At 49.8% G+C, this 24,302-nt stretch overlaps 1 protein-coding gene across 1 annotated transcript in view; it reads left to right on the top strand.

Annotated features, from left to right (window-relative positions):
• The window catches only part of GPR161 (G protein-coupled receptor 161), a 34,567-nt gene extending 14,268 nt beyond the window's left edge, over positions 1-20,299 (top strand). Inside the window, exons 5-6 of the mRNA XM_075333560.1 lie at positions 8,513-8,629; positions 16,762-20,299. Of these exons, the coding sequence (XP_075189675.1) occupies positions 8,513-8,629; positions 16,762-17,003 (359 nt within the window). The 3' untranslated portion in view covers positions 17,004-20,299. The remainder of the gene's footprint in view (positions 1-8,512; positions 8,630-16,761) is intronic.
• The last annotated feature ends 4,003 nt before the right edge of the window (positions 20,300-24,302 follow it).

Here is a 24,302-nt window from a genome sequence, read left to right as displayed (position 1 = left end):
ATAACTTTAGTCCCCGGTTTTTGCGGCCTAGTCTCATTCTTTTCCCGCCCCCAGGCCTGCCAGTCAGGGGAAGGGCGGGACGCTGTAAAGGACGTCAGCAACTGAGGCTGGAGCATGCTTTGCATACTCCACCCCCCTCACTGTGCACAGTGGGGCACCAGATTCCTGCACTTTCTAGGGCACGCCCACGGCCCCCTCCTCTCCTCAGGACGGCGGCAGCCATTCCTGTCAGCTCTGCTAACGCTGGAGAAGGGAGACAAGCTCAGGGAGACCCAGGCAGGAATTCTGGTGACCACACAACCGCATTGCGCGGGCGGTAAGCAGCACCTAGGTGCTGTCCCCACTGGTGCAGAAGTGTACTTATAGATTATATGATTATAGGCTATACTTTACACTGTATGGTGCACGGTTGTTTTTGGCTATATACCCTCCTGTATTGCTCAGAGGAGACAACAGCATGTCGTCCACAAATAGCAAGGGTGCCAAAGCACAGACTTACTATGCTGCCTGTGCAGCATGTACGGCTATACTGCCGGCAGGTTCCACTGACCCTCATTGTGTGCAATGCTCGGCCCCTGTGGCACTTACTCAGCCGGAGCCTCTGCTAAGGGTGGCCCAGGGAGAACCACCTGTTAACACTGTCCAGGTGCCAGGGACGGAGTTTGCAGTTTTTACTGAAAGACTTTCTGAGACTATGGCTAAGATATTAGAAGCCTTGCAGTCCAGGCCGGCATCTCAAGCCATGGGCACTGTGGAATCATTGCCCCCTGGTTCCCCTCAGTTGGAACAACAATGTTCTCCCGGGGTGTCTCATAGATCCCAGGGTGAGGTCTCTGACATGGAACGCAGTCCCAGACCGACTAAGCGAGCTCGATATGAAATCCCCTCGACATCATCACATTGTTCAGGGTCTCAGCGAGAGGACTCTCTGTATGATGAAGCGGAGCTAGCTGATCAGGATTCTGATCCTGAAGCCGCTCTCAACCTTGATACTCCTGATGGGGACGCCATAGTGAATGATCTTATTGCGTCCATCAATCAAATGTTGGATATTTCTCCCTCAGCTCCTCCAGTGGAGGAGTCAGCTTCTCAGCAGGAGAAATTCCGTTTCAGGTTTCCTAAGCGTACAATGAGTATGTTTCTGGACCACTCTGACTTCAGAGAGGCAGTCCAGAAACACCGAGCTTGTCCAGATAAGCGTTTTTCCAAGCACCTTAAGGATACACGTTACCCCTTCCCCCCTGACGTGGTCAAGGGCTGGACTCAGTGTCCCAAGGTGGATCCTCCAATCTCCAGACTGGCGGCTAGATCCATAGTTGCAGTGGAAGATGGAGCTTCAATCAAGGATGCCACTGACAGACAGATGGAGCTCTGGTTGAAATCCATCTATGAAGCTATCTCAGCTGGTCAGGCGCAAATTGACGCACTCACACGTACGTCTGCGCCGCAGGTGGCGTCCATAACCTCTCAAACGTCGGCATTTGCGTCCTACGCTATTAATGCTGTCCTGGACTCTGCGAGCCGTACGGCGGTTGCAGCCGACAATTCGGTGGCAATACGCAGGGCCTTGTGGCTACGGGAATGGAAGGCAGATTCGGCTTCCAAAAAGTGCTTAACTGGTTTGCCATTTTCTGGCGACCGCTTGTTTGGTGAGAGATTGGATGAAATCATCAAACAATCCAAGGGAAAGGAAACATCCTTACCCCAGGCCAAACCAAAAACACCCCAACAGAGGAGGGGACAGTCGAGGTTTCGGTCCTTTCGGGGGGCGGGCAGGTCCCAATTCTCCTCGTCCAAAAGGCCTCAGAAGGATCAGAGGAACTCCGACGCATGGCGGTCCAAATCACGCCCTAAAAAGACCGCCGGAGGTGCCGCTACCAAGGCGGCTTCCTCATGACTTACGGCCTCCTCACACCGCATCCTCGGTCGGTGGCAGGCTCTCCCGCTTTTGCGACACCTGGCTGCCACAAGTAAAAGACCGTTGGGTGAGAGACATTTTGTCTCACGGTTACAGGATAGAGTTCAGCTCTCGTCCTCCGACTCGATTCTTCAGAACATCTCCGCCTCCCGAGCGAGCCGAGGCTCTTCTGCAGGCGGTGGGCATTCTGAAGGCAGAAGGAGTGGTGGTCCCGGTTCCTCTTCAGCAACAGGGTCACGGTTTCTACTCCAACCTGTTTGTGGTTCCAAAGAAGGACGGGTCTTTCCGTCCTGTTTTGGATCTAAAACTGCTCAACAAACACGTAATGACCAGGCGGTTCCGGATGGAATCCCTCCGCTCCGTCATCGCCTCAATGTCCCAAGGAGATTTCCTAGCATCGATCGATATCAAAGATGCTTATCTCCACGTACCGATTGCTCCAGAGCATCAGCGCTTCCTGCGCTTCGCCATAGGAGACGAACACCTTCAGTTCGCGGCACTGCCGTTCGGCCTGGCGACAGCCCCAAGGGTTTTCACCAAGGTCATGGCTACAGTAGTTGCGGTCCTCCACTCTCAGGGTCACTCGGTGATACCTTACTTAGACGATCTGCTGGTCAAGGCACCCTCTCAAGAGGCATGCCAACACAGCCTCAACGTTACTCTGGAGACTCTCCAGAGTTTCGGGTGGATCATCAATTTTCCAAAGTCAAATCTGACACCGGTCCAATCGCTGACATATCTTGGCATGGAGTTTCATACTCTTCCAGCGATAGTGAAGCTTCCGCTGGACAAACAGCGTTCACTACAGACAGGGGTGCAATCTCTCCTTCAAGGTCGGTCACACCCCTTGAGGCGCCTCATGCACTTCCTGGGGAAGATGGTGGCAGCAATGGAGGCAGTTCCTTTCGCGCAGTTTCACCTGCGTCCTCTTCAATGGGACATCCTACGCAAATGGGACAGGATGCCGACGTCCCTAGACAGGAACGTCTCCCTCTCTCAGGCAACCAAAGCTTCCCTTCGGTGGTGGCTTCTTCCCACCTCATTATCGAAGGGGAAATCCTTCCTACCCCCATCCTGGGCGGTGGTCACGACGGACGCGAGTCTGTCAGGGTGGGGAGCAGTTTTTCTCCACCACAGGGCTCAGGGTACGTGGACTCAGCAAGAGTCCTCACTTCAGATCAATGTTCTGGAGATCAGGGCAGTGTATCTTGCCCTAAAAGCGTTCCAGCAGTGGCTGGAAGGCAAGCAGATCCGAATTCAGTCGGACAACTCCACAGCGGTGGCTTACATCAACCACCAAGGTGGAACACGCAGTCGGCAAGCCTTCCAAGAAGTCCGGCGGATTTTGATGTGGGTGGAAGCCACGGCCTCCACCATCTCCGCAGTTCACATCTCGGGCGTAGAAAACTGGGAAGCAGACTTTCTCAGTCGCCAGGGCATGGACGCAGGGGAATGGTCCCTTCACCCGGACGTGTTTCAGGAGATCTGTTGCCGCTGGGGGATGCCGGACGTCGACCTAATGGCGTCACGGCACAACAACAAGGTCCCAACATTCATGGCTCGATCTCAAGATCACAGAGCTCTGGCGGCAGACGCCTTAGTTCAGGATTGGTCGCAGTTTCAGCTTCCTTATGTGTTTCCCCCTCTGGCACTGTTGCCCAGAGTGTTACGCAAGATCAGGGCCGACTGCCGCCGCGCCATCCTCGTCGCTCCAGACTGGCCGAGGAGGTCGTGGTACCCGGATCTGTGGCATCTCACGGTCGGCCAACCGTGGGCACTGCCAGACCGACCAGACTTGCTGTCTCAAGGGCCGTTTTTCCATCTGAATTCTGCGGCCCTCAACCTGACTGTGTGGCCATTGAGTCCTGGATCTTAGCGTCTTCAGGATTATCTCAAGAGGTCATTGCCACCATGAGACAGGCTAGGAAACCAACGTCCGCCAAGATCTACCACAGGACGTGGAAAATATTCCTGTCGTGGTGCTCTGCTCAGGGTTTCTCTCCCTGGCCATTTGCCTTGCCCACTTTTCTGTCCTTTCTTCAATCCGGATTGGAAAAGGGTTTGTCGCTAGGCTCCCTTAAGGGACAAGTCTCTGCGCTCTCTGTGTTTTTTCAGAAGCGCCTGGCCAGACTCCCACAGGTACGCACGTTCCTGCAAGGGGTTTGTCACATCGTCCCTCCTTACAAGCGTCCGTTAGAACCCTGGGATCTGAACAGGGTGCTGATGGTTCTTCAGAAACCACCGTTCGAGCCAATGAGGGATATTTCGCTCGCACGCCTTTCGCAGAAAGTGGTCTTCCTAGTAGCAGTCACATCACTTCGCAGAGTGTCTGAGCTAGCAGCGCTGTCATGCAAAGCTCCTTTCCTGGTGTTTCACCAGGACAAGGTGGTTCTGCGTCCGGTTCCGGAATTCCTCCCTAAGGTGGTATCCCCCTTTCATCTCAATCAGGATATCTCCTTACCTTCTTTTTGCCCTCATCCAGTTCACCAGTGTGAAAAGGATTTGCACTTGTTAGATCTGGTGAGAGCACTCAGAGTCTACATTTCTCGTACGGCGCCCCTGCGCCGCTCGGATGCACTCTTTGTCCTTGTCGCTGGCCAGCGTAAAGGGACACAAGCTTCCAAATCAACCCTGGCTCGGTGGATCAAGGAACCAATTCTTGAAGCTTATCGTTCCTCGGGGCTTCCGGTTCCCTCAGGGCTGAAGGCCCATTCTACCAGGGCCGTGGGAGCGTCCTGGGCCTTGAGACACCAGGCTACGGCTCAGCAGGTGTGTCAGGCAGCTACCTGGTCGAGCCTGCACACTTTCACGAAACACTATCAGGTGCATACCTATGCTTCGGCAGATGCCAGCCTAGGTAGGCAAGTCCTTCAGGCGGCGGTTGCCCACCTGTAGGACGGAGCCGTTACGGCTCTATTATGAGGTATTATTTACCCACCCAGGGACTGCTTTTGGACGTCCCAATTGTCTGGGTCTCCCAATGGAGCGCCAAAGAAGAAGGGAATTTTGTTTACTTACCGTAAATTCCTTTTCTTCTAGCTCCAATTGGGAGACCCAGCACCCGCCCCTGTTTTTGTGTACACATGTTGTTCACGTTGAATGGTTTCAGTTCTCCGATATTCCTTCGGATTGAATTTACTTTAAACCAGTTTATAATTTTTTCCTCCTTCTTGCTTTTGCACCAAAACTGAGGAGCCCGTGGCAGCACGGGGGGTGTATAGGCTGAAGGGGAGGGGCTTTACACTTTTAGTGTAATACTTTGTGTGGCCTCCGGAGGCATAGCTATACACCCAATTGTCTGGGTCTCCCAATTGGAGCTAGAAGAAAAGGAATTTACGGTAAGTAAACAAAATTCCCTTCTTTTTTTGTGTGCCAATACAGGCCATATAGCAAGATGGGGGTATATAGCAGGATGTGGTCATATACCAGGATGGATGGGGGTATATAGCAGGATGGATGGGGGTATATAGCAGGATAAGGGCATATACCAGGATGGCGCTATGTAGCAGGATGGGGGCTATACCATGATGGCGGTATGGGAATAATAGTGGAAGTGACTGCTCATCTTCGAGAAAGGGATTCGCTGATGGTCCCATATCTGAATGATTTCTGAATCACTCAGAATAAAAAACCTATAGAGCTCAGAATACAACAATGCAAAAACTGTTTTTTTTTTTTTTTTTTTCTATAAAATAGTTTTTATGATGTAAAAGCAGCAAACATAAAAAAATGCGTGTGATATCGCTGTAATCTCACTGACCTGAAGAATAAAGATGTCTTCTCACTTTTACGGCATGGTTAATGGCATAAAAACAATCCTGAATTGCTGTTTTTTCTTGATTCTGCCTCTCAAAAAACATATTTTTTTGATTAATTTCTATTATGTGACCCAAAGTGGTACCTATAAAAATTCCAACTCCTACTGCAAAAAGCAAGCCGTCACATGATTCTGGCGGCAAAAAAATAAAAATTATAGCCTTCAGAGTTCAGTGATGCAAAAAAATCCTTTATTTTGCAAAAATAAAAAAAAAAGCAGTTTTTAGTGTGATAGTCGCCAAACCTAAAAAAAGATTTAATCTGGTATCACTGTAATTGTCCTGACTAGAGTAATAAAGCCGCCTGATCTCTTATGTTGAACGGTGTAAAAGATTAATTCAATAAAGCCAATTCTTCAACTGCTATTGAATTGTTTTTTTCTACCTCCCAAAGATCGCAGTGCGGTGGGGCTCATTGTTATTCTCCGCTCTACACTGAGCACTTATACTGGGGATTAGGTGTAAGGTTATGTGCCCATGATTAGCAATAGCAGCATTTTAAATACAGCATGTTTTTGCTGGGGGCACGGACAGCTATGGTCTCCTGCAGAAAACACTCGTGTCTCTGCACCAAATGTCACTCTGCGTTCAGGACGCAGCATGTGTGAATTGTGGGCAATCTCTGAAATAACATGATTCCAACAAATTCTCCCAATGGTAAATTCACTGTAATGAGGCAGAGGGAGTGACTTTGAACTCTCGTCTGGCCTGTGGTCTATCGGTGTCCATCTTTTTTACGCATTTTTTTTTTATGTGCACAAAAGTGCGGTTGTCAACAGTTTTGTTCACCTTTGAAAAGACTGACACCGCTGAACAGAGGCCAGAGTCCGGAGTAACTCTGCTACCTCATTACTGAATCAATCTGTCAGGGCTGTCACCTGATTCACGTATTTCGAACATGTAGATGGAAACCCTGATGTAAGTGCTCAGCATAGAGCACAGGATAAAAGTGAACTGTTCCATAATGTTCTATATGAAAATTGCCACCAAATAGCATTCAACGCAACCCACAAAAACACGAGTCCCCAGTCAGGTCCATGATCTGTTAATGGAAATATTGTGGGCTTACTGGTATCACAAAGGCTCTTTTAAAATGCTGTGGTTCCCCCCCCCCCACCTCAAACAAGAAATCCAGCAAAATCTGCGCTCTTAAATCCAAAAGCTGCTCTCCCTTCTGAGCACCAAAATATGCCTAAACCACAGTTCGTGTCCACATGGCATTGTTGAGGTGAGGAGAGCCCATATAATTTATGGGGTGCAGGTTTCCAGAAGCACGAGCTGTGCACAATGTATGGGCACTATAATGTACTGGGCATTACATGGATTTACTTGCTATTTTTAATTCTGCAATATTCACTGCGTTTGATACCATGGGTGTTTTCCGGAGACTAAATAATCACTGCGCCTCTGGGAGTTCATCTACGGGCATAATTTTCAAAATATGGTCACTTTTGAGGATTTCTTCTGTTCTGGCACTTAGGGGCTCTGCAATTGGAATCTGCAAACTTGTGCTCCAAAAATCAAATGGCGCTCCTTCCCTCCCGAGTCCTGTGGTGTGGCCAAACAGTACTGTACAGTCACATGTGGGGTATTGTCACGTTCAGGAGAAATTGTACAACACATTTTGTTTTGTTTTTTTTTTATCTATTCCCTTTCTAAAAATTGTAGATAACAGAGAGCAGTAGAGATGGGTTTCAAAGCCGCGCCAATGACCAACAGATCATGAAAGCTTAAGATTAATGTTGCTTTATTTCATGCACAGACCTGTGCATGAAATAAAGCAACATTAATCTTAAGCTTTCATGATCTGTTGGTCATTGGCGCGGCTTTGAAACCCATCTCTACTGCTCTGTTATCTGCCTTATGGGGACCGCTGCCGTGGCTTGGAGTTGCATGCTGTTATAGGAGTTGTGACTTTCACAACCCCTTTTGGTGAGTAGTATTGCTCATTTCCTCACCCTGCATATATTGGGGTAAGACCCTATTGCGCTTCTTTTTCCACAGTTTCTCTTATCTTTCTAAAAATTGGGAATCTGGGGATAAAACAACATTTTAGTGGTAAAAATGTAACTTTTTTGTTCACTGCACAATTGTATTAAATATTGTGACACACCTAAAGTGTAAATATGCTCACTGCACCCCTGGATGAATTCATTGAGGGGTACAGTTTTATAATGGAGTCACTTGTGGCGGGTTTCTGTTCTAGTACCTCAGGGGCTCTGTCAATGTGACATGGCACCCACAAATCCTTCCACCATTCCATCTGAATCGCCACTCCAATATGGCCCTTCTTCACTTTGCACTGTGCTTCAAAAATGGATTGCGACAACATATAGGGTATTTGTGTACTCAGGAGAAAATGCACAACAAATTGAAATGTCCATTATCTCCTGTTACCCTATTAAAATTGAAAGGTTCGGGGTTTAAAGTAACAATTTTGTGGTAAAATGTATTTTTTTCATTTTCACGGCTCATCATTATAAGATTCTGTGAAGCACCTGGGGGTTCAAGGTGCTCACCAAACATCTAGATAAATTCCTTGAGGGGTCTAGTTTCCATAATGTGGGGGTCACTTGTGGGGGAGTTCCACTGTGTGGGCACATCAGGGGCTCTCCAAACGCAAGCGGAGATGACGATAGTCTGCCAGGACGCTAACCATTTGCTAGTATAGGGAGCTAAGGTTGGTATTGAAATGTAATCCGTGAGCTCTTATTAACCTGTATATATCCCTACACTAATAACACATAAGTGATCACTACTTCTCCCCTCCTTTGGGTAGGCACTGACGTCATGCTACTCGATGACTGCAGCTCCGACAGTGCCCAGCACACTCGCATCCTCTACTCTAGAAGGAAAAGCTCTGTCACCTTTGAAGATGAAGTGGAGCAGAAAAATGGTAAGGTTATTGCATAAGGTGCTGTGCATACATTGTAGAGATTTTCACCGATTTGTATCTTTTCTGTTAATGTAGTTTACTTATCTATCTAATTTGGGCTATATATCGCTAACCCGGAGTTAAATTTTACTAAACAAATGAGACTAGAATAATAGAGCATAGTGTGTGCCAAATTTGTGTGTCAGGTTCGTTTGTACTAAATTTGATAGAATAATTTTCCATGGCTTATACTAATACTGAACAGTACTTGCTACTGCATATGAAGATAAGGAAAGCTAGACAACCTTTAAAGAGAATCTGTCAGCAGGTTTTTGCTAGGTAAGCTGAAGTTAGCATGCTGTAGGGGTTGAAAAAGAATCAACTATGCCTTTCTTATTTCTAAAGGCTTTATCACTTGGTGATTATCATTACTAGGTCTAGGTGCCATGTTGTCTGGAACGCCTTCTTGCACACCCTCCCTGTCAATGTACAATCTCTCTATTGAGAGCCTGGTGTAGGCAAGGACAGCTCCCTGGGCTCAGCTACATGACTAAAGCTAAAAATTCAGATTGTGTCATAACTGCTGCAGCCAGTAATCTAAGAGATACATTGTTGGATTCAGGATCTCATTGCCTTTATCATGCTGCTCTCAGATGAGGTAGTGAAAACCTGCTGACAGATTCCCTTTAAGCCTTCCAGATGGCACTGTTATTTTCTTCATCGTTCCTTATGGGAGACCCAGACCATGGTGTATAGCTTCTGCCTCCGGAGGACACACAAAGTACTACACTCAAACGTGTAGCTCCTCCCTCCGGGCTATATACACCCCCTGGATGACAATCTAACCAGTTCAATGCTTTGTGTTTCAGGAGGTCACACACACACATGCATTCTCTGATTTTTTTCATTTTTAAGATTTTGATTTTAAAGATATGGAAGAAAAGCTGGTCCAGTCTGGACTCCCGGCATGTCCCTTCTCACCCCACTGTGTCGGCGGTGCTGTTAAGGTTGACTTTATAAGGCTGGAGCCTTCACATGCCGCGCTCCTTCAACATCCTCTGAGAGGCTCTGGTTTGAAGTGGGAGCCGTCACGGTCCTCTCTGCTTGCAGGAGACCGGTCTCCATCCGCAGCCCTGTCAGGTTCCTGCTGGACGGAGCGTTTAACCCTCACCTCAGGGACTGGCCCAGCGTCTCAAAAGCTAAGTATTGAGACGTTTCTCAGGGGTCCCGGGTACTTTTATTAAGAGGGGAGTGTGTCTTTTGACTTTACTGTAAATTCCGGCCGGTTCTCGGGGTTTTTCCTGAGAACCGCGCCGAGGGTGCCTGCTCGTCGGCCGCATGTTAAAATCTAGGCCCCGGCTTCAGTTTGGGCCTAGTTTCGGTTTCAGCTTCCCCTGCATGTCATTCACACAGGGGAACAGTGTGGCGCCGCCCACTGGCCGTCCAGCAGTGGGGAGGACACTCCTCTCTGAGGAGATGTTTCCCTCCCCTGTATCTCTCCTTGGCCCTCCGGTTTCCCGCTCTTGGGCTAGTCCCCGCCCCCCCTCCTCCTTCCAGCGCCATTTTCTCAGCGTTCTCACTGATCGGCGCTGGCTGCTGCAGCTGCTGCATTCTAGGAAGGCTGACGCTTCACTGGGGGTCCGAGCTGTGGAATCCGGAGGGCACACAGAGAGCGGTCTGGTAAGCCACAACCTCTGGTTGTGGGCTTTATTATACACTCTCAGGGGACATTCTATAGGAGTGTATTCTTACTGCAGAGCTTCCACCTCAGCAGCATGTCTCTCACTAGGGGCAAGGCTGCAAAGCTGTACGCTATATGCACTGCATGTAAGCTCATTCTGCCAGAGCCAAGCACATACCCACATTGTGATGCCTGCTCTAATATGGTTGTGTCTCAGCCTGGAGCCTCCTCAGGGGCTCCTCCGGCCGCTCCAGCCCAGGTGGCTGATCCCCCGGCTTGGGTAGCATCTTTTTCCAGAGCTATTTCCCAGTCTTTTGCCGACTCCATGGGACAGCTGTCCCGGACTTTGCTGACCATGCATCAGCCCCCTTCTCAGGGCGCCTCTGTTGCTCCGAGCTCTGCAGAGCTCTCAGAGCATGTTCTAGGACCCCGTCCTCCTAAACGGAGACGCAGGGACCCTTCTCCTTCCTCGTCCCACGGCTCTGATTCACGAGCCGAGGTGCAGGGCGAGGAGGATGCTTTTACTGTGGGCTCAGACGCTACCTCTATGTACCCCATTGACTTGTCTGAGGGTGATGCGGATGTTAGTGACTTGATTGCGTCCATTAACTCCGTACTAAACCTCAATCCACCAGTGTCAGAGGAACAAGCCTCTCTGGTAGAAATACACCAGTTTGCCTCACCTAAGAAAGCTAGGAGTACGTTTTTTAACCACTCCAGTTTTCAGGCCACTGTCACCAAGCTCAGGGCCTGTCCTGACAAACGCTTTCCGAAGCGTAGTTCTGATGACCGTTTTCCCTTTCCACCAGAGGTGGTTAAGGAGTGGGCTCAGTCCCCAAAGGTAGACCCTCCGGTGTCTAGAATCTCAGCCCGGACAGTCGTAGCTGTGGCCGATGGCACCTCTCTTAAGGATCCCACTGACCGCCAGGTTGACCTTCTGGCCAAGTCTGTATATGAGGCGGCAGGAGCCTCGTTCTCCCCGTCTTTTGCGGCAGTGTGGGCTCTTAAGGCAGTCTCTGCCTCTCTGGCGGAGATACATTCCCTCGCCAGGGACTCTATACCTGAGATGGAGGCCTTAACTTCCCAAGCTTTGGCTTTTTCATCCTACGCCATGTCTGCCATTCTGGAGGCTTCTCACCGCACCGCGGTGGCCTCCGCTAACTCTCTCGCAATCCGCAGGATCTTGTGGCTTCGAGAGTGGAAAGCAGACGCTTCTTCTAAGAAGTACCTTGCGGGGCTCCCTTTTTCAGGGTCCCGGCTGTTTGGTGAACAACTGGATGAAATAATTAAAGAAGCTACTGGCGGGAAGAGTACTTCCTTGCCACAAACTAAAACCAGGAAACCTGTCCAGGGCAGGAACCAATCGAGGTTTCATTCCTTTCGTTCCTCTAACTGGTCATCCTCTAAGCCCTCAGCCTCGTCCACTACCACAGCCAAGGATCGTAAACCTAACTGGCGCGCGAGGCCGCGTCCTCAGAAGCCCGGAGGAGCCGCTGCCACTAAGGCAGCCCCCTCTTGACTATCTGGCTGCGCCAGCAACGTCCTTGGTCGGTGGCAGGCTCTCCCACTTTGGCGACGTGTGGTTTCAACACGTCTCCGATCAGTGGGTGCGGGATATCATCTCCCACGGCTACAGGATAGAATTTTCTTCCAGCCCGCCAAACAGATTTTTTCTGTCCACCCCCCCCCCTGCTCCAAAGCCGCCGCCTTCTCTCAGGCCGTGGCATCCCTGCAAGCCAACGGTGTAATTGTTCCGGTTCCCGCCCGGGAACGGTTCAGAGGTTTCTACTCAAACCTCTTTCTAGTCCCCAAGAAGGACGGTTCCTTCCGGCCCATCCTGGAATCTCAAGCTTCTCAACAAGCATGTTCAGGTGCGGCGCTTTCGCATGGAATCTCTGAGATCGGTCATTGCCTCAATGACCCAAGGAGATTTTCTAGCATCCATAGACATCAGAGATGCCTATCTGCATGTGCCTATTGCGGTTTCTCACCAGCGTTGGCTACGCTTTGCAGTCGGAGAGGAACATTTCCAATTCGTGGCTCTCCCCTTCGGGTTAGCCACGGCCCCTCGTGTTTTCACCAAGGTCATGGCAGCAGTGGTTGCGGTCTTGCACCTCCAGGGGTTGGCAGTGATCCCCTACCTGGACGACCTTCTAGTCAAGGCCTCATCCAGTGCAGACTGCCAGCGGAGTGTCTCGCTCACTCTCGCCACGCTCGTTCAGTTCAGGTGGCTTGTCAACCTGCCCAAGTCCAGTCTGACCCCGACCCAGGGACTTCTGTACCTAGGGATGCAATTCGAGACTCTGCCGGCACTTTTGAAGTTGCCCTTAGTCAAACAGCAGTCCCTTCATCTGGCGGTGCGCGCTCTGCTGAGGCACCGCCGTCATTCCATCAGGCACCTTATGCAGGTGCTGGGTCAGATGGTGGTGTCAATGGAAGCGGTTCCCTTTGCCCAGTTCCATCTGCGTCCCCTGCAGCTGGACATTCTCCGCTGTTGGGACAAGCGGACCTCTTCCTTGCACAGGCTGGTGGCTCTGTCGCCACAGACCAGGAGCTCTCTTCAGTGGTGGCTTCGGCCCCTCTCTCTGTCACAGGGACGCTCCTTCCTGACTCCGTCCTGGGTGATTCTCACCACGGATGCCAGCCTCTCCGGTTGGGGAGCAGTATTTCTCCATCACCGAGCACAGGGCACTTGGACTCCGTCCGAATCAGCCCTCTCGATCAATGTGCTGGAAATCAGAGCTGTGTTTCTAGCTCTCCTAGCCTTTCACCACCTGTTGGCGGGCAGGCACATTCGAGTCCAGTCGGACAACGCGACAGCGGTTGCCTACATCAATCACCAGGGCGGGACTCGCAGCCGCCTGGCGATGTTGGAGGTTCAACGAATCCTCCAGTGGACGGAGGACTCCAAGTCCACCATATCAGCAGTCCACATCCCAGGCGTAGAAAACTGGGAGGCCGATTATCTCAGCCGTCAAACCGTGGACAGCGGCGAGTGGGCCCTGCATCCGGCAGTGTTCAGGTCAATCTGCCGCAAGTGGGGCACTCCGGAAGTGGATCTAATGGCATCCCGGCACAACAACAAGGTTCCGGTTTACGTGGCTCGCTCCCACGATCCTCAGGCCTTCGCAGCGGACGCGCTGGTTCAGAATTGGTCCCAGTTCCGTCTGGCCTATGTGTTTCCCCCTCTAGCTCTCTTGCCCAGAGTTCTGCGCAAGATCAGAATGGAGGGCCGTCGAGTCATAATCATTGCTCCGGACTGGCCCAGGCGAGCTTGGTACCCAGACCTGCTCCGTCTGTCCGTAGAGGTGCCGTGGCATCTCCCGGACCGCCCAGACCTTCTCTCTCAAGGTCCGTTTTTCCGCCAGAATTCTGCGGCTCTCAGATTGACGGCGTGGCTCTTGAGTCCTGGATCCTGACGGCTTCAGGCATTCCCTCTGAGGTCATCTCCACTATGACTCAGGCTCGGAAGTCTTCTTCGGCCAAGATTTACCACAGGACTTGGAGGATTTTCCTGTCCTGGTGTCGCTCTTCCGACCATGCTCCTTGGCCGTTCTCCTTGCCGACCATCCTGTCTTTTCTACAGTCCGGTCTACAGCTAGGACTGTCCCTCACTTCCCTCAAGGGACAGGTGTCGGCTCTGTCGGTATTATTCCAGCGGCGTATCGCCCGACTGGCTCAGGTGCGCACCTTCATGCAGGGCGCATCTCACATCATTCCTCCTTACCGGCGGCCCTTGGATCCCTGGGACCTTAATCTGGTCCTCACGGCCTTACAGAAACCCCCCTTTGAGCCTCTCAGGGAGGTTCCTTTGTTCAGACTTTCACAGAAAGTTGTTTTTCTAGTAGCCATAACTTTTCTCAGGAGAGTTTCTGATTTGGCTGCGCTCTCTTCGGTGTCACCCTTTTTGGTGTTTCACCAAGACAAGGTGGTTCTTCGTCCGACTCCGGATTTTCTCCCTAAGGTGGTGTCTTCTTTCCACCTTAACCAGGACATTTCATTGCCTTCCCTTTGTCCGGCCCCTGTGCATCGCTTTGAGAAGGCGTTGCATTCCTTGGATTTGGTGCGGGCGCTCCGAATCTATGTGTCACGCACCGCCGTTTTTAGGCGGTGCACCTCACTTTTTGTGCTAACCACGGGTCAGCGCAAGGGTCTCTCTGCTTCTAAACCGACCCTAGCTCGTTGGATTAGGTCGGCTATCGCCGATGCCTACCAGTGTTCTCAGGTGCCCCCACCGCCAGGGATTAAGGCGCACTCGACCAGAGCTGTCGGTGCCTCCTGGGCTTTCAGGCACCAGGCTACGGCTCAGCAGGTTTGTCAGGCTGCCACTTGGTCCAGTCTGCACACTTTTTCGAAGCACTACCAAGTGCATGCTCATGCTTCGGCAGATGCGAGCTTGGGCAGACGCATCCTTCAGGCGGCTGTCGCCCATTTGTGAAGTTAGGTTTTGCCTACTTCTCAGTTTTGTTTATTTCCCACCCATGGACTGCTTTGAGACGTCCCATGGTCTGGGTCTCCCATAAGGAACGATGAAGAAAAAGAGAATTTTGTTTACTTACCGTAAATTCTTTTTCTTATAGTTCCGACATGGGAGACCCAGCACCCTCCCTGTTGCCTGTTGGCAGTTGTTGTTCCGTGTGTTTTCACCGGCTGTTGTTGTAGACAGAGTAAAACTCGGAAAAACCGGAACTCTGTCTCTACTTATGGGTGGATGTCCTCCTTCAGCTTTTGCACTGAACTGGTTAGATTGTCATCCAGGGGGTGTATATAGCCCCGAGGGAGGAGCTACACGTTTGAGTGTAGTACTTTGTGTGTCCTCCGGAGGCAGAAGCTATACACCATGGTCTGGGTCTCCCATGTCGGAACTATAAGAAAAAGAATTTACGGTAAGTAAACAAAAATCTTTTTTTTTTCCAGTGGCATTTTTTGTACCTTGTCAGGACACCACTGTGGCCACTTTTGGGTACTGCAGTTTAGATCACATTCACTTTCATAGGAGCGGTGCCTGAAACCAGCTATAGTAAACATAGCTCTGCTGTTAAACACAGTTCACTGTTCACATCCATCTGCTGCCAATGCTGAAAACAGCTGATCTGTGGGGTTGCCCTGTGCAGGACCACCACAACCTTAAGTAAAATAAAATTTTATTAAACTACCGTTGGCAATCTTGATTCCTGCATACAATATTAGACCCCCTGCTATGCTGTTTAGAGCATGATACTAGTTTATGATTTTTCTTGTGAGTGTCCCTTTCTGTAATACAGCCTAGATTTGAATTCTTGCACTTATTGGCTCACTATAAGGCCTCTTTCACACATCAGTATTTTGCATCAGTGTTTCATCAGTATTTGGATGCCAATGCCAGACATGTCTCCAAAACATGGAGCAGGTGTCAGTCTTTCAATTATAGTTCTTCTATCTAAGTTCCACTCCTGGTTTTGCCATCCAAACACTGATGACACAGAGCCGAAACACTGATGACACAGAGCCGAAACACTGATGCAAAATACTGACGTGTGAAAGATGCCTAATGCTTACCCTCTTATCTGTAGCTTGCTCTCTCTGCCCTCCCTGAGACTGTAGATACTCCCCTCACTGTGGAGTGTTATGTACAACCTCCTCTTCGATTTATCTTTTATACTGAGAGACCTCAGCCAAGAGCAGAAGTTATGATGGATTAATATATTTTTGCAGACCCCACAGCTTACGGTAATAAAGGTCTTGCTGACATTCTGCAGCTTTAACACTAGAGGTCCCAGAAATTTCTAGCTCCCCCTGAAGTCCAGAAAGAGGTTCAAATGACCAAATACAATAAACTGAATAGAACTAACTAGAAACTAATGGCTAAACTTAATAAAAAAAAAAAAAAAACCAACAACCTCCTGTGGTGCGACAGTAATGGCATTAATTACAGAACAAAAGACGGTGATTATAGTATGTTAGCTAAAATCCTTCACGTCATTTGACCCGTCTTTGGGTTCCAAAGGTAGAAATGTTAAATGACCCCTCTCTGGGACTTCTAGTGTTAAAATGTTAGATTTTTATTTTTTTTTTTTAGTGAAGACCATTTAGAAAGTTGCTTTGCAAATAATAAAACGTAATAAATAATTTTGTGTGAAGGTGTACGTACCTTTTTTCAGCGGGGTTCACACAAAGCTCCATGCTGAAGATTTGAATATGCAATCTGTGCCAAAATCAACATGAAGAAACTCTTCAAATCCTCTTCTAGGTTTGCCATTTATCGCAATGGGAAAACGCTTATTGTATGTTCTCCGCTTTTTTTGCACTAGATTTCCCATTGAAATGAAATGGGACTTGGGGAAAAAAAAACCTCACACAATATATTAACATTGATGCTTCATTTGGAAATATCTCTGTAGACAGAAATCGGTTGACCATGCCCTGTTTTACCCATGGTATCTGTTAATTGTAGAAAACATCTAATGTATGGTGTACATCCTTGTGTTCACAGATATTAAAAAAGCCCAAGACGAAGAAGCCTCCTCTGCAGTGTCCTTAGAATCCTATGCCTTCAGTTTGGCCAAAAGTATTGAGATGGATGCAAAAATCAGCTTGTTTGGAGAAGAAGCCTTACGAAAGCCTTCTACTGCGCAGCCCTTGCCTGGGACCTCTGCGTTGAACCGAGGCAACAGAAGCCTTGCCACCCAGAAGCCAAGGGTTGTACTGCAAAGCATTGAGGAAGGGACCACGTGACTATCTTTACCGTAATGCGGAGGCTTCACCTTTACCGTAATGCGAAGGCTTCACCTTTACCGTAGTGCGAAGGCTTCACCTTTACCGTAGTGCGGAGGCTTCACCTTTACCGTAATGCGGAGGCTTCACCTTTACCGTAATGCGGAGGCTTCACCTTTACCGTAATGCGGAGGCTTCACCTTTACCGTAATGCGGAGGCTTCACCTTTACCGTAATGCGGAGGCTTCACCTTTACCGTAATGCGGAGGCTTCACCTTTACCGTAATGCGGAGGCTTCACCTTTACCGTAATGCGGAGGCTTCACCTTTACCGTAATGCAGAGGCTTCATATTTACCGTAATGCGGAGGCTTCCACCTGGTGGATCCATGGATCGTATTCCTATATGGGAAATCCATGTTCTTCATCAATGGTGCCATCTGCTGTTGCCTATTCTCAACCACTGCCATAAATTACAGCCAAGGTTTTCTTTTTTGTCACACTTTTAGTATTAATACCAGTAGTATTGTTATTGAGACGATGATCCATGTTGTTACATTTGTATGGGTTTTTTACTCTTCCTTTTTGGTACTGGGTTTTGCTTTTTAGATATAAACGCGGTTTAGTTTCTAATGATGGCAGCACACTTTTTTATACTTTTTTATAGCACTAGAGCTTTTGTTTACATATATTTATTTTTTTATTACTACTTTGGGGTTTTTTGTATTTTTTTTTTTTGCTCTGAAAGTACTATTTATTATTTTTTAGAGCGAGATTATACTGACCATACCCTGCGTTTCATGTATGTGCCTGCCTGTGTCTACGTGGTACTTTCAGTGACTTTTGATTGATAAACTGTACCAACCATTAGTTTTACTTTTATATATCAGTATTGAACTAAAATTTTGCATGCCATAGGCTTCAAAAGGAATTGGATAATCGTAATTTGTGTTAAAAAGGAAAATTCCTGTATGTCACAATTGTGTTGAGGGACTCCATGAGCGTTTGATGTAGAAGTTGTATGTGTACATCAAAAAGTATTTTTTTATTGTCATATCGTAAGGAAATTCCAGCGTGTCCAGCATGTGTCAGATATAGAGACCTGGTGGGTTCATATGATGTACACACGTTTTAGAAATTTTGGCAACAGTCCCGTTCATCTGTATGGGAGGCTAATCGGATGTTTGGAATGGTTTTTAAGTTCCAGAAATTTCTGAAGAAATGTTTTTGCCTGGGAAAAAGTGCCAGTGTAATATAATTGGGTAACTAGCTGTCAGTTTATAATGGTGCCTTTATCTTTCTCCACATTACATGCCTTAAATTTGGCTATTAAATGCTCCCACTTTTGCAGATCCATTTGTAGGTGAAATGCCCCTAACATAGTTTAAAGCATCTAAAGAATGAATTTAAGGAGCACTAACCTGTAGTAAAAAGTGGCAGGTTGGCAGTGGCATCTGTCAGATGCTGACCCTTCCCTGGGGGATCTTTTTGATGGGATTTTCAGTCTAATTTGTGTTAAGCAGATAAACCAGAATATTGGTTGATACATTTCAGATTTGTTGAGAGAAGGTTCATCCGACTGAATCTTTGTTCCAAGTTCATGAAAAAAACAAACTAACCTCACATGGACAGCACTTGGACCAATGTTATTCAATTGCCCTGTTCAGATTGCGGACAGTCTCTCCCGCATTTCAGGCGGCTCACTGTCTCTCCCACATTTCAGGTGGCTCGCGGTCTCTCCCACATTTCAGGTGGCTCGCGGTCTCTCCCACATTTCAGGCGGCTGACTGTCTCTCCCACATTTCAGGTGGCTCGCGGTCTCTCCCACATTTCAGGTGGCTCGCGGTCTCTCCCACATTTCAGGTGGCTCGCGGTCTCTCCCACATTTCAGGTGGCTCGCGGTCTCTCCCACATTTCAGGTGGCTCGCGGTCTCTCCCACATTTCAGGTGGCTCGCGGTCTCTCCCACATTTCAGGTGGCTCACTGTCTCTCCCACATTTCAGGTGGCTCGCGGTCTCTCCCACATTTCAGGTGGCTCGCGGTCTCTCCCACATTTCAGGTGGCTCGCGGTCTCTCCCACATTTCAGGTGGCTCGCGGTCTCTCCCACATTTCAGGTGGCTCGCGGTCTCTCCCACATTTCAGGCGGCTCGCGGTCTCTCCCACATTTCAGGCGGCTCGCGGTCTCTCCCACATTTCAGGCGGCTCGCGGTCTCTCCCACATTTCAGGCGGCTCGCGGTCTCTCCCACATTTCAGGCGGCTCGCGGTCTCTCCCACATTTCAGGCGGCTCACGGTCTCTCCCACATTTCAGGCGGCTCACGGTCTCTCCCACATTTCAGGCGGCTCACGGTCTCTCCCACATTTCAGGCTGCTCACGTTGTTCCCAAACATTTCAGGTGGCAGACAGCCTCTCCCACATTTCAGAAGACGCACCTATTCCAGTCTATGCGTGCACAAAGAATGTCTGAACCCAACCTGTTCATTATTATGGATACATTGCAATTATTAAAGCCGTTGTCCACTTTCAGTAAAGTGGGCACCAAAATACATAAAATAATCCCAGCAGGTAGTCCCTCCTCCCTGGGTCCAGTGCCGGTACTCTGGGCTCGGTGTTTTAAGAGTAGTGGTGATGTGACCCCTGGTTTAGCAAGTCTGTGCTCCGTGCTCATTCACTGACCTTGACGGTGGGAGCCCTGTGCTCAGTGACATACGATGTGGATGTAGCTGCGGTGAGTTGGCCCTGGACCCAGCGAGGGTACCTGAATTCGCGCACCCCCTTTAACATAGGAAGCTGTGTTTTCTCTTGTAAATTTTATTAACTAACATATAAATGAATATACTAATGGAGAAAAATAATTGATAGTCTGAAAATCATACTTCTTTTAGTATAGTGATGTGAACTTGGCATAATTCAGATCACATGGCATTACATCCAGACATGACGGACAATTTACATTGTAAATCCACAGCATAATCCGCCTGTTATTTGCTGATACCCTATATTGTTTTCAGCATATTTGGCACTGCTATGATTTTGCAGGCTTTTTCCACTATTTAAGTATGGGGTTTTGTAAACCTCATCATTTTGTATTGTACTGTAAATTGCTGCGGACTTGTGGTGTGGAGTCTGGTAATCCGCCGTGGCGTGTGATACAGACAGGAAAGGTTATAAGAAAAGAGCCCAAAATGGGTATCTCAGTGTTGACTTAATTTTTCTATTTTCACCTTTTAGTCTTCAGACTTTTTGGTTGGGGTATAAGTTGATCTTGCAGCCCTAATGTATGCCATTTTATACCAAGCCTGGGGGCCCATAATATTGCGTTATAACTGTTTTCTTTGTCGCTCTATTGGGAGACCCAGACAATTGGGTGTATAGCTACTGCCTCCGGAGGCCACACAAAGTATTACACTTAAAAGTGTAAGGCCCCTCCCCTTCTGGCTATACACCCCCCGTGGGATCACGGGCTCATCAGTTTTCATGCTTTGTGCGAAGGAGGCACACATACACGCATAGCTCCACTGTTTAGTCAGCAGCAGCTGCTGACTATGTCGGATGGAAGAAAAGAGAGCCCATACTAGGGCCTCCAGCATGCTCCCTTCTCACCCCACTTTTTGTCGGCGGTGTTTGTTAAGGTTGAGGTACCCATTGCGGGTACGGAGGCTGGAGCCCACATGCTGCTTTCCTTCCCCATCCCCCTTCGGGCTCTGGGTGAAGTGGGATCTTACCGGTCTCCAGGCACTGAGGCCGTGCTCCATCCACAGCCCCTGGGGAATCTGCTGGACATGGAGCTGAGTATCGTCAGGGACAGGGCCCTGCTACTTCAAGGTACTCTGTGTCCCCGCACAGACCGCGCACAGTCACACTGCAGCATTGCTGGGTGTGTTAGTGCGCCGGGGACAACAGCGCTGCGCGCTGGTGCCATTCCTATCTACAGCTCTGCTGAGTGGGGACATGCATTTGAAACTGCCGCGCCGGCCGCTGTTCTCAGTTTTTTTCGCTGCGGCGCGGCTGGGACTTGTGGTGCGCCGGGGACTTCCGCGCTGGCCGTGCATATATGACGGCCGCGCTTATTACTCGAGTCCCCGGCTTTTGCGGCCTAGTTTCGGTTCGTTCCCGCCCCCAGGCCTGCCAGTCAGGGGAAGGGCGGGACGCTGTATAGAACATCAGCGCAGAGGGCTGGAGTCTGTTTTACATACTCCAGCCCTCACACTGGGCACAGTGGGACGCCAGTTTCCCGCACTTTGTTTGAGGCACGCCCACGGTCCGCCCCTCTTCACAGGACGCCGGCAGCCATTCCTGTGTGCAGCCTGAGCTGGAGAAGGGGGACTGGGAGACTCAGACACGGGATTCTGGCGACCACACACCCGCTTTTGAGCGGGCGGTAAGCAGCCCTCAAGGGCTGACCCCCACTAGTGCCGAAGTGTACATTTGTATTTTTATGCTTGCATGCTATACATTGCACTGTACGGTCGCTGGTGATTCTCTGCTATACTCCCTCCTAGATTACTCAGGGGAGACAACAGCATGTCGTCCGCAAGAAGCAAAGGTGCCAAGGCACAGGCTTTCTATGCTGCTTGTACCGCATGTGAGACTGCTCTACCGGCAGGTTCCACTGACCCCCATTGTGTGCAGTGCTCGGCTCCTGTGGCACTTGCTCGGCCGGGGCCTCTGCTAGAGGTGACCCAGGGAGAACCACCTGTGAATACTGTCCAGGTGACAGGGACGGAGTTTGCAGTTTTTGCTGACAGATTGTCTGTGACTATGACTAAAATTCTTGAAACATTGCAGTCTAGACCAGTAACTCAGACCATGGGCACTGTTGACTCATTGCTCCCTGGTCCCCCTCAGTTGGAACAGCTTCAGGCTCCGGGGGTGTCACATGCATCCCAGGGTGACGGTTCTGACACGGACGACAGTCCCAGACAGCCTAAGCGGGCTCGCTATGAGCGGCCCTCCACTTCATCACACTGGTCAGGGTCCCAGCAGGACGACTCTCTATATGATGAGGCGGAGGTAGCTGCTTAGGATTCAGATCCTGAGACTGCTCTCAATCTGGATACTCCTGATGGTGACGCCATAGTGAATTATCTTATAGCGTCCATCAATAGAATGTTGGATATTTCTCCCCCAGCTCCTCCAGTGGAGGAGTCAGCTTCACAGGAGGAGAAATTCCATTTCAGGTATCCCAAGCGTAAATTAAGTACTTTTCTGGACCACTCTGACTTTAGAGAGGCAATCCAGAAACACCACGCTTATCCTGAGAAGCGTTTTTCCAAGCGGCTTAAGGATACACGTTATCCTTTTCCCCCTGACGTGGTCAAAAGCTGGACCCAGTGTCCCAAGGTGGATCCTCCAATCTCCAGGCTTGCGGCTAGATCCGTAGTTGCAGTGGAAGATGGGGCGGCACTTAAAGATGCCACTGACAGACAGATGGAGCTCTGGTTGAAATCCATCTATGAGGCTATCGGCGCGTCTTTGGCTCCAGCATTCGCAGCCGTATGGGCACTCCAAGCTATTTCAGCTGGTCTTACACAGATTGACACGGTCACACGTACATCTGCTCCGCAGGTGGCATCCTTAACCTCTCAAATGTCTGCATTTGCGTCTTACGCGATTAATGCTGTCCTAGACTCTACGAGCCGTACGGCAGTGGCGTCCGCCAACTCCGTGGTTTTACGCAGAGCCTTGTGGTTAAGAGAATGGAAGGCAGATTCTGCTTCCAAAAAGTGTTTAACCAGTTTGCCATTTTCTCGTGACCGACTGTTTGGTGAGCGTTTAGATGAAATCATTAAACACTCCAAGGGTAAGGATTCATCCTTACCTCAACCCAGACAAAACAAACCCCAACAAAGGAGGGGACAGTCGGGGTTTCGGTCCTTTCGAGGCTCAGGCAGGTCCCAATTCTCCTCGTCCAAAAGGACTCCAAAGGATCAGAGGAGCTCAGATTCTTGGCGGACTCAGTCACGCCCAAAAAAGACAGCCGGAAGAACCGCTACCAAGGCGGCTTCCTCATGACTTTCAGCCTCCTCTCTCCGCATCCTCGGTCGGTGGCAGGCTCTCCCGCTTTGGCGACATTTGGCTGCCACAGGTCACAGACCGTTGGGTGAGAGACATTCTGTCTCACGGGTACAGGATAGAGTTCAGCTCTCGTCCTCCAACTCGCTTCTTCAGAACTTCTCCACCTCCCGACCGAGCCGATGCTCTGCGGCAAGCGGTGTCCACTCTAAAGGCGGAAGGAGTGTTGACCCCCGTTCCTCTTCAGGAACAAGGTCACGGGTTTTTACTCCAATTTGTTTGTGGTGCCAAAAAAGGACGGGTCGTTCCGTCCCGTTCTGGATCTAAAACTGCTCAACAAGCACGTACAAACCAGACGGTTCCGGATGGAATCCCTCCGCTCCGTCATCGCCTCAGTGTCTCAAGGAGATTTCCTAGCATCTATAGACATCAAGGATGCTTATCTCCACGTGCCGATTGCTCCACAGCACCAGCGTTTTCTACGCTTCGTTATAGGAGACGAACACCTTCAGTTCGTAGCTCTGCCCTTCGGGCTGACGACAGCCCCACGAGTCTTCACCAAGGTCATGGCAGCAGTAGTAGCAGTCCTGCACTCTCAAGGTCACTCTGTGATCCCGTATTTGGACGATCTACTGGTCAAGGCACCCTCTCAAGAGGCATGCCAACACAGCCTGAACGTTGCGCTAGAGACTCTCCAGAGTTTCGGGTGGATCATCAACTTTTCAAAGTCAAATCTAACCCCGACCCAATCGCTAACATATCTTGGCATGGAGTTTCATACTCGCTCAGCGATAGTGAAGCTTCCGCTGGACAAACAGCGTTCACTACAGACAGGGGTGCAATCTCTCCTTCAAGGCCAGTCGCACCCCTTGAGACGCCTCATGCACTTCCTAGGGAAGATGGTAGCGGCAATGGAAGCAGTCCCTTTCGCGCAGTTTCATCTGCGTCCACTACAATGGGACATTCTCCGCCAATGGGACAGGAAGTCGACGTCCCTCGACAGAGACGTCTCCCTTTCTCAGGCGGCCAAGGAATCTCTTCGGTGGTGGCTTCTTCCCACCGCATTGTCGAAAGGAAAGTCCTTCCTACCCCCATCCTGGGCAGTAGTCACGACAGACGCGAGTCTATCGGGGTGGGGAGCAGTGTTTCTCCACCACAGGGCTCAAGGTACGTGGACTCAGAAAGAGTCCACCCTTCAGATCAATGTTCTGGAAATCAGAGCAGTGTATCTTGCCCTACAAGCCTTCCAGCAGTGGCTGGAAGGCAAGCAGATCCGAATTCAGTCGGACAACTCCACAGCGGTGGC

The sequence above is a fragment of the Anomaloglossus baeobatrachus genome, chromosome 2 (genome assembly GCF_048569485.1).
Source record: "Anomaloglossus baeobatrachus isolate aAnoBae1 chromosome 2, aAnoBae1.hap1, whole genome shotgun sequence".
NCBI lineage: Eukaryota > Metazoa > Chordata > Amphibia > Anura > Aromobatidae > Anomaloglossus > Anomaloglossus baeobatrachus.
Note: the sequence above shows the minus strand (reverse complement) of the source record. Positions and strands in the feature narration are given on the sequence as shown.